Source organism: Sander lucioperca, chromosome 20 (genome assembly GCF_008315115.2).
Source record: "Sander lucioperca isolate FBNREF2018 chromosome 20, SLUC_FBN_1.2, whole genome shotgun sequence".
Lineage (NCBI taxonomy): Eukaryota > Metazoa > Chordata > Actinopteri > Perciformes > Percidae > Sander > Sander lucioperca.
Window position 1 is genome coordinate 4,857,317 of NC_050192.1, and position 17,903 is coordinate 4,875,219.

At 40.3% G+C, this 17,903-nt stretch overlaps 1 protein-coding gene across 1 annotated transcript in view; it reads left to right on the forward strand.

Annotated features, from left to right (window-relative positions):
* The first annotated feature begins 1,510 nt into the window (after nt 1-1,510).
* The window catches only part of lamb1b (laminin, beta 1b), a 28,411-nt gene continuing 12,018 nt past the window's right edge, over nt 1,511-17,903 (forward strand). Inside the window, exons 1-20 of the mRNA XM_031313526.2 lie at nt 1,511-1,663; nt 2,193-2,365; nt 6,261-6,396; nt 8,824-8,897; nt 10,199-10,387; nt 10,540-10,603; nt 11,243-11,445; nt 11,696-11,816; nt 12,844-13,032; nt 13,751-13,927; nt 14,276-14,388; nt 14,487-14,566; nt 14,766-14,901; nt 14,983-15,141; nt 15,369-15,502; nt 15,584-15,704; nt 16,219-16,405; nt 16,607-16,750; nt 17,302-17,533; nt 17,623-17,786. Coding sequence (XP_031169386.1) covers nt 1,630-1,663; nt 2,193-2,365; nt 6,261-6,396; nt 8,824-8,897; nt 10,199-10,387; nt 10,540-10,603; nt 11,243-11,445; nt 11,696-11,816; nt 12,844-13,032; nt 13,751-13,927; nt 14,276-14,388; nt 14,487-14,566; nt 14,766-14,901; nt 14,983-15,141; nt 15,369-15,502; nt 15,584-15,704; nt 16,219-16,405; nt 16,607-16,750; nt 17,302-17,533; nt 17,623-17,786 — 2,830 coding nt within the window. The 5' untranslated portion in view covers nt 1,511-1,629. The remainder of the gene's footprint in view (nt 1,664-2,192; nt 2,366-6,260; nt 6,397-8,823; nt 8,898-10,198; nt 10,388-10,539; nt 10,604-11,242; nt 11,446-11,695; nt 11,817-12,843; nt 13,033-13,750; nt 13,928-14,275; nt 14,389-14,486; nt 14,567-14,765; nt 14,902-14,982; nt 15,142-15,368; nt 15,503-15,583; nt 15,705-16,218; nt 16,406-16,606; nt 16,751-17,301; nt 17,534-17,622; nt 17,787-17,903) is intronic.

Sequence of the window (17,903 nt, forward strand, 5' to 3'; positions counted from 1 at the left end):
CACTGTTCCTCCACTAGGCTCAGAAGTACGTCTTGTTTTTCACCAACCTCGTCCTCTCTGCTCCTGAATCTTAGAATGACTCATGCCACCCACACACATGAGCTTGATATACACACACACACACACACACACACAGACTCTTCTACGCTCACCTGAATTACAGGGCTAAGCAAAGTGACTCTCAGAACATAATTAATAATTTCCAGCAGGAAGTGAAAATTACTCCTGGACAGATGCTAAGGAATTTCATCAAGCACTCAAGTTTTAATGTGCAGCATTTATATAAAAACCTCTGTTTGTTCAGTGGTTTTATTTAGAAAGATTTAAAAGAAAGACAATTCTACGTTTCTCTGACTCTCTGTAAGCTGGCATTTAGTTTTTAGACATTTGACTGGCCTCTGATGTTTTCTGGAGCTACCAATTTAAAAGTGTAAAGTGTGTTTTGTCGGACAGGTTTTCCCTTATGTATAGATGAGTCCAGATTTGCACATTTAAGGAAAATAAATGTCAGGGTTCTGGGAGGTAAAACTGGTTTATAAGCTGCAGTGAGGCAGCATCTTTGTCTGATCCATTTCCAGCTCAACACTGACACATGTGAATACAGCAGCCAGCAGACATTACATAGAGCAGAGCTTGATTTGTACAGTATATGTTATTGTGAAAGATCGAGGTAAAGAATAAAGACAATTTAAACAAACAGGATATGAACACATGACTCAACAACAGTGTTTGAGTTGTAGCGTTTGAAGCTGTAGTTCCTCATTAGGAACAGAAGGTGGCAGTGTTGTCACATATGTATCAGATTTAAAACGAGGCATTTGAATTTATTTGAGCCATTTTGAAACAGATTTGCACCGACCCAAAAATATTTCTTGTTTTTATGTTTGTGTCCTTAAAGAAGTCTGTATATGCGGTTCAGATTCTGTTTAGATGGACTCTGTCTTTGTCTCTGAATTAATTATTAATAACACAAAATATAATCAACAAAATAAATGAGGATGTGATAGTATAGATAAAGATAAAACTTTATTTATATCTGGGAGGGAATTAACAAATTACCCAGCAGTATATATATTGTATATATATTTATTTTAATGTATATTCAGCAGTATATAAAGTAATTAAAATGACCCCACCATTACCAGCTGGCACATGAATGTGATGAAAACATAAAAGCATCAATACTTATAATCCAATTATATAATGTACATTATTCTGAAATGGGCCAATCTGCATAATGAGTACTTCTACTTTTGGTATTGTAAGTATATTTTGATGCTAATACCTTTGTAATTAAGTAACACATTTTGAATGTATGACTTTTACTTGTAACAGAGTATTTCTACACTGTGGAATTGCTACTTTTACTTAAGTATAAGATCTAAGTACATTTCCCGCCACTGCTGATCTATAAATGTTACACTGGTCTTCTGTGGCACTATCCACACGTCATACTCTCTGTAGTCCTTAGTTTGGCACTTTCCACACACCATAGACCCTACTTACGGACTTCTACAAGAAAACTCCTCCTGCCTCCAACTTCACTCTTCATACTCACACTGTCTCTCTCAGCTGCAGGACGCATCAACATCATCGACAAGACGTGCTGTCGATGTTCCTCACTTGGAAATGTCACTCATAATCCACTTTGTAACAGCTTTGGGTGAGTTAAGTTTTCATTGTTAAAGTTTTTTTTTTAAATGTCAAACCTTTCTGAGGTGCTGTCAGGACGCTGGGTGGAATTCATTCTGCTGTAGCCTAGCTGCCAAAAAAGTTCGTTCCCACGCCTGCAGCAACAACACATGTAATGAGATCCATATGTAAACCATTATTCATTTGTTTTCACCAGAAATTATGGTGTATTTAAAGATGAGAAAACGTGAAACTGCGGCAGGAAATTTTTTTCTTAGGGTGGTGATGGTGCAGTGGATATGACAAATACCTTTGGTGTGGGAGACCTGGGTTCGAATCCCACTGCGATACATCAACCAATATCTCCCTATATAATTCCTACTCAATTGTTGTATCATAGATAATCCATGTGATTTTAATTTAAATGAACTGCTCCTGAGTTGTATAATTGAAAGCAAAATATGACAAGCTTCGCTGATTTGTGACAGCATTCCCAGTTTTTTTTTTTTTTTAAATCTGGGCTTCAGGACTTTCACTGACATCTGTTTTCCTGCGTGCAGCCCTGTGGTGGCCCGTCAGGGCGCTGCTGCCAGAGTTCGGGGATGTTTGCACCAAAGGCAGCTGCTACCCCGCCACAGGTGACCTGCTGATCGGCCGCGCGCACAGGCTCAGCGTCTCCTCCACCTGCGGCCTCAAGCGGCCGGAGCGCTTCTGCATCGTCGGACATCTGGAGGTAAGAAAAGGGGGCTGCTGGGAAAATAAACTCTGAGCTTGTGAGCAGTAAAGTAACCCAGGGCCTCATGGGTGAGCTGTTGCTTTTTCTCTGCAGAATGTAGAACAAAATACACATTTGGGAAGTTTGATTAATGCGTTTTTGTCTGGAGTTTTATTTAACACCATGAATGACTTCTGGTGGGAAAAAAAATGCTAATCTTGGACTCTGCTGAAGAGGTATAATGATTTATCATTCCTGCTTTATAGGTTTATCTGCAAGGAGCAGAATGAGCTCCAGAGTGTCCTTGAGCTTATAATGTTGTTTGATACAGTAGTTACTTTGGAACTACACAGAGTGAGAATGTTTCTTCAGCTCGGAATGTTCTTTGGTTTTTGCTTTTGTCTCTGTTGTGACTGTAGAGTGCAAGCAAGAATGCAAACTTGAGTTACATATATATATATATATATATACACACATATACATATACATATAACACTTTTCAAAACAGCAGTTACAAAGTGCTTTACAGGGGGGAAATGGGGGAAAGGAGGAGACGAGAAGACGAACAAGAAATCACCCGCAACGTGAAAGTTATAAATCAAAACAAAGAGAATAAATGAGTGCATGTATTGTTTTGACCACATTTGTAGAATGATAAAGATTTGGATAAAAATCCTCCATTAAACACATGCATGTCATGTTAAGATAGAGAAAGACTCTAAAGTGATCAGAATAACAAGTAGAAAACAGTTGCATGTGATTCCACCTGACATAAAAACTTCAATTACGTTTCAATCAGTCATAAGACGTCTAAAATATGCAATAGCATTCACTGTCAGTCGAAGCAGACTGTACATTTACTCTCATTTTATGCACAGAAAACCACATTTGCATATAGAAAAACATTTTTGCACTTTTTATACCACAGCCCTGTACATATTGTAGTATATATAGTGACAAGCTGAACTTTATATATATCTATTTCTGGTGTCCTGTATAATAGGAGATAGATGTTTGCCTTTATAAGTTTAGATGTACGTCTGTATATCCTCCTTTAATTGTCATATATATGTTAACAATATCAGCCAGATTGAAGTCATAACGATGCATAATGATTACCAAACAGTACAGACGTCCTGTTGCCAAGAACAACGGCATTTTATACTAATATGATCATTACTGCAACTTTATTTTAAAATGAATAAATCAGGCTATACATTGGCTTTGATTAAACAAATTAGGTAATTAGTAATGATTTATTGTCTCTTACTGTAATTTGCCACTTTGTTGGCAATAAAGTCAGTCTGTTCTTTACAGAAGTTGATTTAAAATGTATCAGCACTGCCGGCCTTGTACAGTACATGGCATTGTCATGACCCTGACTTATTGCTTATTCTCTGTGACTTCTTGCAAAAGAAAGAGGGCCGGTTGAAGTCAGCCATGATTCCCTCATATTTAAGAGCCCAATAAATCTACACTGGTATGATTATGATGAAAAAAACAGGATTCAACCCTGTACACCAGCTTGTTTTGTGTTTTTGTAACTTTAGTGATAATACAACCAGAGATCAACTCTCTGTTTTTTGTCATTGTGTTTAAAATGTCACAGAAATAGAGAAATATGGCCATCATAAATTCCCAGAACCTAAGGCGACGTCTTGAAATTGTTTGTTTAATCAACAGCCCAAACCCCAAAATATATTTAGTTTACTGTCCAATAAGATGAAGAAAAGCAGCAAATTTTCACATTTGAAAAGCCAGTGTTTGGTATTTTTTCTCTTAAAAAAAATGACTCAAACTGTTAACTGATTATCCAAATCTATCAACTAATCAATTCATTGGCTAATAGTTTCAGCTCTACATCGTGTGCGGGAGAATGCAGATGTACAGTATCTGCTTGCTGTCTTGTCTTGTCGAGTGGGAGTTCAGACATTCCTCTCCACAATAAAAGCGCTGTGTGGCTCACAATCCCTTCCCTGTGTGCATATGAACCGGGGGCGAGGTAGGGGGATATTCTCCTTTTATCAAACACCCTATGGCGAGTTGACTGTATGAATGGTGTCCTTATGAAATGACACACTGTGGGGCCTTTTCTGAGCTTCCTGAGGATGAGCACAATCCTCAAGAATGAGCTACACGATAAAGGAGGAGAGAGGAAGTGAGCCTCAAGTAGAAGACATTTTTCCACCAAGCAGTGTTAAGTGAGGCCACTTAGAGAGACTCCGCTCACATTTCAACACTGACATTTGGCAGGGGCTCGGTGAAATTGAGAAACTCTTCTTGTTTATTCACATGTTGCAGTATTGTGGGATTTAACAGTGTGTGTGTGTGTGTGTGTGTGTGTGTGTGTGTGTGTGTGTGTGTGTGTGTGTGTGTGTGAACCGGAGTATAGCCTGTGTCCATGCCAAACCATCTAGTGTGCTGTTGACAAATGCAGTGAACATGATATATACTGTACATCCTTAATTTAAATTCACGTTTAATGGGTCTCTTTCATCACACATAATACCAAAGTGGCCAAAAGTATGTGGACACCTTAAACTTACACCCAGATGTGATTTTTGAATACTCATTCCAAAGCCACAAGTTTTATTTTGCTGCTGTAACAGCCTCCACTCCTTCAGGGAAAACCTATTCACAAGATTCCGGAGCCTGGCTACAGAGATTTGCTCCCATTTAGCTACATTAGTCAGGTCGGACACTGAAGTTGATAAAATCAACACTGAAACAGCCCTACAACTATAACTAACTATATATAACTATAACTATATATATATTGAAACAACTATATTGACTATATTGAAACAAGGCTGACAAACAGTAACATACCTTGGCAAATGTTAGATGCTTGTTAGCAGAACAATAGTAAGGTGCCAACATACAGCAGTGAAAGGCGATGTTGACAGGCTTTCAGGGGGTTATTGTTGTTGTTTCACAGAGATTGTAGTTGACTGAATAAGAGTGGTGTTGGCTAAAAGGCTCTGGATTGTAACAATAAGGGGAAACGTTATGAAATGTCTACCTTCACTCTTTCAATTAGGCTACTGTGACCCTCTCTCTGTAGTTGACTGAAAAAGAGTAGTGTTGGCTAAATATCAAAACGAAAAATATCTCATCCCCCCTCACGGTGTGCAATCGCTCGTAGTATATCTGGACAAGTCTTTGCATTCCATCTGCCACAGTACACTTGCACGCTGTATGTTAGGAAGAGGTGTTAGGCCTGACTCACAGTTCATCCCAAAAGGTGCTGGATAGGGTCGAAGTCAGGGCTTGGTGCAGGCCAGTCAAGTTCTTCCACACCAAACTGGGATGCTCAGGTGCATCATCTTACCCAAATTGTGGCAAAGCTGAAAACACACTGTATAACATTTTATTTATTTATTGTTTGCTGTTGATTTAAGATTTCCTTAATTGGAACTAATTGGCCAACTTCAACCAGGAACCAAACCATTAATAACCCCACCATCAAACTTTACAGTTTAGAGCTAAAGTTAATTAATCAATAAGTGGATCAACAGAAAATCACTGCAACTATTGCCATCACATGCAGGCTCATTGGAATATACCGCCCCCCATCCACAGCTTGAGAACTACCTTTGCAAAGGTGCGCCATATTTTTCTCGCGAGCCAATCAGAGCAGCCTAAGCAAACTTTTTTTTGGGAGGTGGGCTTAAAGAGACAGGCGTTTCAGACATTGTTTTTTTGAACATTAAAGCATGTTCCATTTTCTTTGGAACTACTTTCTATCAAATAAGTCACTATAAAAACTGTTTATATCTTTCATGGATTAACCAGAGTAACAGAGATACTATCATTCACCTTTGTGTTGTATTCACTGTACATTTTTAAACCTGGGTGAATAAAATGCAAAACTATCAGCATATTTAACTGTTTACCACTCTCTGTGTGTCAGGACGAGAAGAAATGTTTTGTGTGCGACTCCAGGAAGCCGTTCAACGAGTACAACAACCAAGGCAGCCACACCATCGAGAACCTGGTCACCACCTTCGCCCACAACCGCCTCAAGACCTGGTGGCAGTCGGAGAACGGTGAGAGACAGAAAACACATGGGAGGAAAAAAGTGTGTTTGTTGTTGAATGAAAGAGACAGAACTCCTGTTCACTCCTGGTTTGAAATGAATGCACAGCAGCATATATGTGGCGTGTGAGCTCTGACTGAGGCTGTTCTCATGGGAACTGTAATGACTAGACAGGAGATCACAGAGCCTCTCACTGCAGCCAATCACAGCAGGGCCAGGGGGCGGGGCTTACAGGTGTGCTGAGGAGAACAGGTGTGCGGACAAGAAACAGATGTGTGTCATCACTTGAACACAGACAGATGTTTAAAGTTGAGAGCAACAGGAAGCGTATAATGAGACCGGTGCTTCAGAGAGCTCCACAGGGAGAACAAGAAACATGGGTGGAGGAAGTATTCAGATACTTTACTTAAGTAAAAGTACTATCACCACATTGTAAAAAAAAACAAAAAAAAACTCCAAGCCCTGTATTTAAAATGTAACCTAATGTAAGTATAATCAGGAAAATGTACTTGAAGTATCAAAAGTAAAAGTACTCATTGCAGAAAAATGGCCTCTGTGAATGCATATAGCTACGATTAGCAGCATTTTATTCTTGTAGTTGGTTGAGGTGGAGCTAATTTTTATCTATTTTGTAAAAGGCTGCATTATTTATTATTCTGCTGATTTTTTTCTTGATCAATTTGTTTAATGTTTGGTTTTATAATATGTAAGAAAATATTGAGAAATGCCCCTCGTCACAATTAGTGACACTTCAAATGTCTTTTGTCTGACCAACAGTCCAAACCTCAATATTATTCTAAGTAACAAAGCATGCAGGCAATATTCAGATGTAAACCAACAAATTAATCAAACAGATGAATTGACTCAGCAGAAACAACAGTATCAAATTCAGTCAATTTGATGGTTTTAGACAAACTAAAAGAGTTCAGGTGCTGAAACCGAAGAGGCAGGCTGTGTTTAAAGTGACTAAGCTCATTTGTTTTGCTGGTTTTAACACTCAATTGAACGCTAATGATGCTCGAAACGCTGATCCGCCTGATCAACAGCACACTAGTTACTCTGGGCAAACAGATAATCATCACATCCTTATAATTTGAGCCCTGAAAGAAATCACACTACAGTAAGTAAGTTCCCATACAGACTAAAACAACGCCTGCCTCTTTACTCCCACATTCATGCTGTACACTGTTCCCTCTCTGAGTGGTGGGAATCTGTCGGAGGTCTGAGTCATGGAGGGAGCGGCAGCCAGCAGTGCAGATGTCTTTGAAACAGCAGGAAGCTGCAGACACACAATGGTTTTGCTTGGGATTTCCTAATTCCCTCACAGTCATCCTCCAGCTCCATCTTGGCTTTCTGAGCCATTTGCACTAGCTGTTAAGTTTAATTTTAACTAAGTTTTACCTCTCCCAAGGAGGTCATGTTTTCGGTTTGGTTTGTTTCTCTGTCTGTTATTCAGCAGGAAAGTATGGAAAAACTTCTGGCCCGATTTTCATGAAACTTAAAGGAATGGGCCAAGGAAGAACCTATTACATTACACTAATTATTTTTCAATTTCATTAACATTGGGAGATAAGGCATTTGGCCTCTCCGAGTGACTCTTAGTTCATTTGTGTTTGGTTTGGATAACTACACATCACTAAATTAAAACAAGTTGCACCACACTAACTATTTTTTATACACAAATGACAGTAAGATTAATTATCTTAATTAAATATATCCCTCCAGATATTTATATATAAACAAAAATAAAGACTACAACCATGCTGTGAGGATGTACTTTGGCACAACGGTGCTTTCAGCTAAATGTTGACAGGTATAATGTTAACCATGTTCAGCATCTTAATTTTGCACATTGGCATGCTAACCTTTGCACTAAACACACAGAGGCTGATGGGAATGTCATTAGTTTTGCAGGTATTTGGTCAAAACAAAGCAGAGTGATGCCTACATTCACAAAGTGTCAGCAGTTACGTTTGATATATTGTATAAGTTATGTTGCTAGCTCTAGATGCTAAAGTGACTTCTTAGTTACACGGTTGATTGCTGTTGATTGGACAGTGCTACAAATGTTTACTAGCAACCAATTAACACATTACTAAGACATGTCCTTACGTTTTAATGTTGCAAACCAAGGTAGTAAAAGTTAAAACCACATTTACACATGAACATACTAAAGAATTTAGGAGGAGCTGGTGCAAAACAATCCAGAACCGGAGCTTTAGATTGATTAGACTCGTATGGGAATGCTCGAAAGCCACAGCTGCATAAACATGTGCAGAAAGAATCTGTAAATAATTAAATAAATGGTGTTGAAGTGTCTGAGAAAGTGTGTCTGGGGTGTGTTGACAGTTCCTATGATTGACTTGTTTTATGAATGGGAATCAGTCGAGAAAGAGATTTAATTGTTAATTTCCTGTGTGTTTCCTTTCACCTGCAGGTGTGGAGAATGTGACCATCCAGCTGGACCTGGAGGCCGAGTTTCACTTCACACACCTTATCATGACCTTCAGGGTGCCTGTTCTCTCTGTTTCTCACACACACACACACACACACACACACACACACACACACACACACACACACGTGTGTTTCATTATCTTTGTGGGGACCCATCATTGACATAATGCATTCCCTAGCCCCTTACCCTAACCTTAACCATCACAACTAAATGCCTAACCTTAACCCTTACCCTAACCCTAACCATAACCTAATTCTAACCCTAATCCTAAAACCAAGTCTTAACCCTCAAACAGCCCTTTAACCTTGTGGGGTCCAGCATTTTGGGCCCCACAAGGCTGTGCAGACCCCACAAGTATACTGTATTCCCTGGTTTTTGGACCCCACGAATATAGTAAAACAAGCACACACACACACACACACACACACACACACACACACACACATATATATTATACACTCCCGTACCCACGGAGATAAACACAGCGTCAGACAGCTGTGCTGGAGGAATGTGGAAAATCGTTCTGGTCTCTGGAGAACGGTGGGAAAAGAAGAAGGAGGGAGAGGATGAGTTTGAGGCTGCTCTCATGGTTGGCCATGACGGTGGCCAGCTGGATTTGTCTCTGTAACTCTACATTATAGTCAAAACACACACTCAAAGACACACTTTCCATGTGTATCCTGTCCCATCCTGTTATGGGATTAGATGGCAGAAAAGATCAACACATCTAACAGCCTCCACCCTTTCAGGAATATCATTACTTTATGTTCAAGTTATGTTTATTATAGACAGACAGACGGACAGCAGTTTAGAGCATTTAAGACCAAAAAGCAAAGACATATACAATAAACAGTGACTTAATAATAATAATAACGAAGAATTGTAATATTATAGGTACATTATTGTAATGAAAATTTTCTACAGTACATCTTGATAAAAAATGGCAGGAAATGTACTTTATCCAACATAAAAAGATCCCAAAACTTCTATTTTATCAGAAATAGTTTAATGTAGTTTGTTTTTTCCTGATCATTTACACCGAAATTTGCATGTAAAATGATGAATGCAAAGAAGTAATTAGTTGAGATAAAACTGGATGTTAATGACATGAAAAAGCCTTAACAATATTTGGTTTCCAGTGGAAATTAAAGGAAAAGAAATTGACATCTGAGGGCGAGAGAGCAGATTGGCTTTTCTTTCACAATAATAGTTGAAAATGTACTACCACTACAGTTTGGTTTTCCTGATCATTCACACAGACACAACCATCCTGACATCTGTGAGTACAAGAAGATACAGAAAATCAATATGATGATTTATATTTAGTGATTTTTCCCTCCATCTCTGTTGACAGACGTTTCGGCCGGCTGCCATGTTGATCGAGCGGTCCATGGACTTTGGGAAAACATGGCAGGTTTATCGTTACTTTGCCTACGACTGCGAGTCATCCTTCCCCGGCGTGCCCTCCAGGCCGATGGTCAAAGTGGACGAAGTTGTCTGCGACTCCCATTACTCAGACATCGAACCATCCACAGAGGGAGAAGTGAGTTTTACTTTTTATTTACATTTTTGAAGGTTTTTCTTCTGATAAGAGTGTCTCGATTAGATTGTAGGATATACATATATAAAAAGTGTGTCTCTCTAAAGTCACTTTCAGTACAAACTTTCCTCTGGTTTTCTCTTTTTGTCTTATAGGTGATATTTCGGGTGCTGGACCCCGTCTTTAAGATTGAGGACCCCTACAGCCTGAGGATACAGAGTAAGCTGCTCCTAAATTGCCGTAGTGCATGTCCCCGGGAACTTTGGGTGGAAACTTGGCTTGAGAGAGCAATTAGTTGAAATCAATTAATTACAAACTGTCTCTATTATCCCTTTTATCAGGACCAAATTTGGTAGTTATTTTTAGTAAACGTACTGGAAATATATGGATATTATGGACCTGTAAGATAAAATGTGACTAAATAATCAAGATAAAACAGACAGTGGTAGACAAAAGGTGAGGGGCCAAAGGAAAGACAAAGAGAAAGATCCAGTGAACACACGACAGTAATGAAATGAATTGTAGTATCTTTTAGTCGTCTGTAGTCCAGGTAACAGCTACCTGGAGCAGAGTTTCAGGGGTCAGACGGGAAGAGCGCTGCATGGAATTTCACATGTGGGAGTAACTGGGCCATCGTACACTCTCCACCAGACTGAGACACACTCACACACACGCATGCAGAGGCCTCATGTTAAGTATGTGGTGAATGCTGTGGGTGTGTGAGGAACAATGGCGGCCTATTTGAAGTCTGAAACTCAGCAAGAAACTTGAAAAATGTATAAATAAAGCTCTATAAACTTGTAATATACTTAACACTCAATTTCCTGTGTGTGTGTGTGTGTATGTATGTGTGTGCAGACATGCTGAAGATCACTAATCTCCGGGTGAAGTTCACCAAGCTCCACACGTTGGGTGACAACCTGCTGGACTCCCGCGATGATGTGATAGAGAAGTACTACTACTCCCTCTATGACATGGTTGTCCGCGGCAACTGCTTCTGCTATGGTCACGCCTCGGAGTGCGCCCCTATGGATGGAGCAACGTTTGATGCTGAGGGCATGGTACATCAAACACATCTAATGGTCTTTAACTGCAAAAGGCACTTCGAAAAAGCTGGATCTTGAGGAGAGATTGTGTGTTCACAAGGTCTAGAATGAACTTCCATGTCCAAAACTGCCTGAATGTTTTGTATCTTGCTAATTGATACTAAAACCTTGAAAGGAAATAAAAGATCCAGTTATGAAGCTTGAAACCGAATTCAACATAACTCTGGTACTACAAATGGTGTAAATTTATTTTGTGTGTGTGCAGGTCCATGGCCGTTGCGCATGCAATCACAACACAGAGGGATTAAACTGTGAGCGCTGTCAAGACTTTTACCATGATATGCCTTGGAGACCTGCAGAGGGACAAAACACCCACGCCTGCAAGAGTAAGAACACAAACATAAATACAGAGTTCACTTCTCTTTCTGTTTTTGCTTTAGCTTTGTGCCTGTTCACATTTTCGATAATACGCTTATAAAGTTTTAAGAGAAGATTGACATGTCTGTACGTTAATTACAATATAGAGCTAGTGTCAGCTGGTTAGCTTAGCTTAGCATTAAGTTTGAAAACGGGGAAACAGTTGTCCTGGCTCTGTCCAAAGGTGACAAAGGCCACCTCCAAAGCTCACTAATCAACACATTACATCTAATTTGTTTAATCTGTATAAAAATGAAGTGTGAAAACGACAATTTGTGGTTAACCAAACTACGCTAGCTGTTTTCCCCTGCTTCCAGTCTTCAGGCTAAGCTAAGCTAACCTGCTGCTGGTGGTGGTTAGCTTCATTTTTAAGAAAGTGGTATCAATCTTCTCTTAAGAAGAAAACAAATAAAGGTATTTTCCAAAGTGACAAACTGTTCCTTTAATGTCCTTCACTTACATGTCCTTCACAAAAAAAGCACTTTACAGACATGACGCTAGAGCTGCAATTAATGATTAGTCGATTAGTCGATCTGCAACTATTTAATAATCGATTAAAGATAAAAATGTCAAACACTCCCTGTCCCATCTTCTTAAATACAAGGATTTTCTGCTTTCCTCTTTTAAATTGAATTAAATATATTTGATTATTGGACTGGCATTTTTGATAGTTGTAGCCTTATAGTGTATAACACAGAATTGAAACAATAAGATAACAAATAAATACTCACAAGCAATGCAAAATACAAGAGTAAAGTCTATACACTTTACTTATTTTAGATTCTTTTTAATTTTCTATTCTCTTGGCTCTTTAATGACAGTTTTCAGTTGTACTTAAATGTCCTAAATGTCTTAAATGTTTTTTTATAAAGCACTTTGCCTTGTTGTACTGTGCTATATAAAAAACCTGCCTTGCCTTTATACTGTGCTTGAAAATGAAATAAAATGCACAATTCCTAAAGAAAGACGAGCAGCAAATCTCACTTTCTTTCTCAGAGTGCGAGTGTAATCTTCACTCCACATCGTGTCACTTCGACCTGGCTGTGTACATGACGACCGGCAACATTAGCGGAGGCGTGTGCGACGACTGTCAACACAACACGATGGGCCGACAGTGCGAGCAGTGTGCACCCTTCTACTTCCAGCACCCAAACCGAGACCTGAGGGACCCCAACGTCTGTGAGCGTAAGTCACCTCTACGTTACCTCTCTGAGTGTTCTCCACTGCGGTGTTCCTCTTTATGGTCCACGCTACTCATTACATGGACAGTCTGCTGAAATGTTGGTGTCCTCCTCCAGGACATGTTTCTTTCAGCACCATCTGGAGCTGCATCCTTTGAAGTGAAAAGCAGAAAGTAGCTGTTGTTACATCATGATTGTAATTACCTGCTGAGTACTGGGTACAAGTGGAAATAGTGCAGTAAAGTGAAATACAGCCTCCCCCTCTCTTTTCCTCTTTACTAGACTTTTAATTACACACTGCTTTTGCAGCTCTTTGGGCTTCACTATCTTGTCCAGTGACAAATAGCTTACCGGTGATGTAATGTTACCACAAAATAAGCTAATGTCATTTTGAATTTTTATTTTTTAACAAAATGAAAGGAAATCCCTTCATTGTCCATCAATCAGCTACAGAGCAAGATTTTTCAACATTTACTGACCAAAATCTGTTGTGTATATTTGTGATCCCGAGAGAATTTTGTTGAGGCTCCATCTTTTTGTGTTGCTTCACCATTAGGCTAACTTTTTCCACTTAAATATCATAATCTACTGGGCAGATTTCCCTCACTATGTCTGTCCATTGTGAAATATGTTAATCTTTTCACATGACCATAAGATGTTGGAATGATAAGCATTCATGTGTCCACGCAGTCTCGCTAATGTCATTTTTCATGTCTCCACAGCATGTAACTGTGACCCCTCCGGGTCTCTGCAGGGCGGACTGTGTGACTCGCACACTGATGTGGCCGCCGGGATGATCTCAGGCCAGTGTCGCTGCAAAGCCAATGTGGAGGGCGAACGCTGCGACCACTGCAGACAGGGACACCACGGACTGGGACAGGGGCCTCACGGCTGCCTGTGTAAGTCACAATTAGTTATAATTCTGTTTAGGCCCTTATTATGCCCCAAGTTTGTTTGTATTGTCTGTTAAATATCTCAGTTCACATAAAAAAAAAAAATCATCCTTTTGCTCAGAAAAACCAAAGTAGTTATATACATTTTGCTGCCATATTTATTCTAGCTCTCTGTGTGAACAGTTGACTACATTTTCGTTATTATTATTAGGTGAATTAATGGATTTTTTTGTTTTTGGAGAACTTCAAATTAAAACTGACACAAACATCCACAGTGTGGATAAACTACAGTCAGTCAAACAGACTGACATAGTTGGATCTGTTGCTTCATTGTTTGGATGTGTGTTTTGGCAGCTTGTACCTGTAACCCGCTGGGAACTCTGCCTGGAGGAAACCCCTGTGATTCAAACACAGGGAGGTGCTTCTGCAAACGCCTCGTCGACGGACATAACTGCGATCAGTGTCTGGTGCGCAAACACAGCTCAGTTTGGATACTTTTACCTCTATACATGTGTTTGTGCAGTGTGTATGAACAAATGTCTGTTCTCCATTCTTTTCCCTGTAGCCGCAGCACTGGGGTCTGTCCAATGACATGGATGGCTGCAGATCATGTGACTGTGACCAGGGTGGGGCTGTAAACAATAAGTATGTTTATATATCTCTTTTATTAATTACTTATTTAAGTTTAGAGCTCATAGCATGCAATGTAGTTTTATATTTATTGTTGGATGTACTAAGAGTACAGATACAGGAGTTGGATTTCATTTCATTTCAACACAAATGCACAATAACAGAAAAATATAGGTACTGAGATACATATAATACCAAATCTCTCCTTCTACAGCTGTGAGCCTCACACAGGACAGTGTGTGTGCAGGGAGCACATGTTTGGACGACGCTGCGATCAAGTCGAGTCCGGCTTCTACTTCATCGCTCTGGATCACTACACCTACGAGGCTGAGGACGCCGAGCATGGACCTGTGAGTGTGTTTATTGTACCGCCCCATCTATTTACCCCAATGTGTAAACTACAGCTTTGTTGATCTCTTTCTGTCTGTCAGGGTGTGACGGTGGTACCGAGGCCTTACCCTCTGGATCGCAGTCCGACATGGACCGGTATGGGTTTTGTTAATGTGCCAGAAGGAGCTTACTTAGAGTTCACCATTAACAACATCCCAGAGTCCATGGACTATGACATCCTTATTCGCTATGAGCCGCAGGTCAGCACACACACACACACACACACACACACACACACACACACACACATAAACATACTGTGGTTTCTGTCCATATTGTAAGTTTAATGTGTATCTACACTTTGGTATATAAGTGTATAATAAGATCAAGAACAACGCTACAAACACAGAATATTTGTGGTTTTAATTTGTAATTTCATTAAAGTTTTAAGTGAAAAAATAATACATGTGTCTGTATATGTTTGCAGCTGCCAGACCAGTGGGAGCAGGTGGACATCCGAGTGCAGCGTCCCCTCTTCAACCCTCCAAACTACTCCTCTCACTGCGGCAACTCCATCCAGAGTGGAGACGAGCAGTCCATCTCTCTTTCACCTGGATCCAGGTAAAAACATTAGTTTACTTCACTACTGTGTCTCTCTAGCAAGACATCCACTCCTCACACTGACTCTCTGCTGTGTTTCAGACACGTGTTGCTGGTGACGCCGGTGTGTTTCGAGCAAGGACTGAACTACACGATCCGTCTCACTCTGCCTCTCTACTCGTCAGTCAGTGACGTCCAGAGCCCGTACACACTCATCGACTCCGTACGTTGAATTTCATTCCTCAACCCCCAACTTATCTTAAAGGACAGTCCTTGTCCTTGTTGATCTTCCTTCCTGTTAAGAGATCAGACTATAGACACTAAAATCATCCATGTACACCTTGTAGATTGGTGGCTCCATGCTAATACTTAAACACACATTATTAAATGTTTTTTCTGTCAGTTTGGTATGGCAAAAGGCTTTAAAATACTACACCCTTAAGGCTCAGTTGTGGTTCCTGAAGAGAAGCCAACCAGAGGCGTGAATCAAAGTTGAAGCAAATTCAAAACTCTTTGTCGTTGTAATCAGGAACAAAACTCTGCACCATAGTTGATAAATTCATCCAAATGGACCCAGAATACAAAATTAAATGAAAAAACTGAACCGGGCTTTTAATTTGGCTCCCTAAACATCTGAAATAACGCCTGCTACTCTATTTCTTAAAACCAGTTTTTTTATTATGGTTTCCATTCCCCTTGACCTCCTCCTCCTCTTCCTCCTCCTCCTCTCTTCATAGTTGGTGCTGATGCCCCGGGTCAGGGAGCTGGATATGTTCCATGGGATCGATGGTGACGGAGCGTGGGATACGTTTCAGCGCTACCGGTGTCTGGAGAGCAGCCAGAGCGTCGTCAAAAGCCCCCTGACTGACATCTGTAGCGACTATATCTTCAGCGTCTCTGCTCTGCTCCACAAAGGAGCCATGGGTACGTAGTTTCATGTGTGTGTATATAATGTGTTTGTACAGTGGCAGACATTTTGTTATTTTCTTTTTGGAAAACATATAAATTGAAATATGTTTATCTGTCTATCATTTAAGGCTACATTACAACTAATGATTGTCAAGTAATATTCCTCATAATATTCTCATAAATGTCCACCTTTCTTTCTCTCGTCTTATCTCCCAGCATGCCAGTGTGACCCTCAGGGTTCACTAAGCGCTGTGTGTGAGCCCAGTGGAGGTCAGTGCAGGTGTCGATCCAACGTGGTTGGCAGGAACTGCGACCACTGTGCCCCGGCTACGTTTCTCTTCAGCCCCAGCGGCTGCAGGTGTAAGTTTTACATGAATGTACGGTTTGATGCTTATTATAGGCCAGACGCAGCAGGCAAAAACATTGTTTTCGTTTCTTCATGTAGTGATCAATGTTGAGATTTTGAGCTGTCTGCTTTCAGACTAGTGGAATTTTACTGCTTTTTCTATTTGAGTCTGTAGATTCCCTAAGGTTATAGGATACATTTAGCATACAAGGTATAGGATGCTGAGGATTTGATTAGATATTATATCTGTAAACAGTGTTTTCCAATAAAAGGTATGCAATTTTGCAATACATATCTTTAAAGGCAGTTTCCTCAAAATCAGTTTGTTCTCAGAATTTTGAACCTGGCTTTGTGCAATGTTCAGATTTCTCTTTAATAAGATAATGCCTCATTTGCAAATTCAAACATAAAAACTTCAGAAATAAAAAAACATTATCCTAATGTAAGTAATCAACTGGGGAAGTTACATGGTGCTATCTATTAGTTAAGATGTCTTACCCTATTCCCCTGTAATGTCTTAACCCAGTAACAAGAAGAAGTGTAATGATTAAAATGTCTCCCTCAGCTTGCGACTGTGACCCTCGGGGTTCGATCAGCGCCTTCTGCCACGAGGCGACAGGCCAGTGTGAGTGTGTCCCTGGGGCCACAGGGCGCCAGTGTTCCCACTGCCTGCCCGGCTTCTGGGGCTTCCCTCAGTGTAGACCGTGCCAGTGTAACGGCCACAGCGAGTACTGCCACCCTCAGACTGGAGAGTGTCAAGGCTGCAGAGACTTTACCACTGGACACCACTGTGAGAGGTAGAAGCTAGGCAGAAAGCTAAATTAAAGTGATTAGAGTCAAGTGAACTGGAAATATTTCTACTTTACCCCCTTTTCTTCACTTCCAGGTGTTTGGACAGTTACCATGGCAACCCAGAGTTGGGTTCAGGTGGCCACTGCCGCCCCTGTATGTGCCCCGATGGACCGCGCAGTGGACGGCAGTTTTCTGACAGCTGTTACCTTGTGGCTAATAGTAACCAGCTGGTGTGTGTGTGCAGCCCTGGCTACAAAGGTATATAAACACACACACACAGACACACACACACACACACACACACACAGTAATTATTAATAACAGATTTGTTTTTATGTAAGCAGTTTTTCAAGTGCTCAAAGCATCACAATGTCA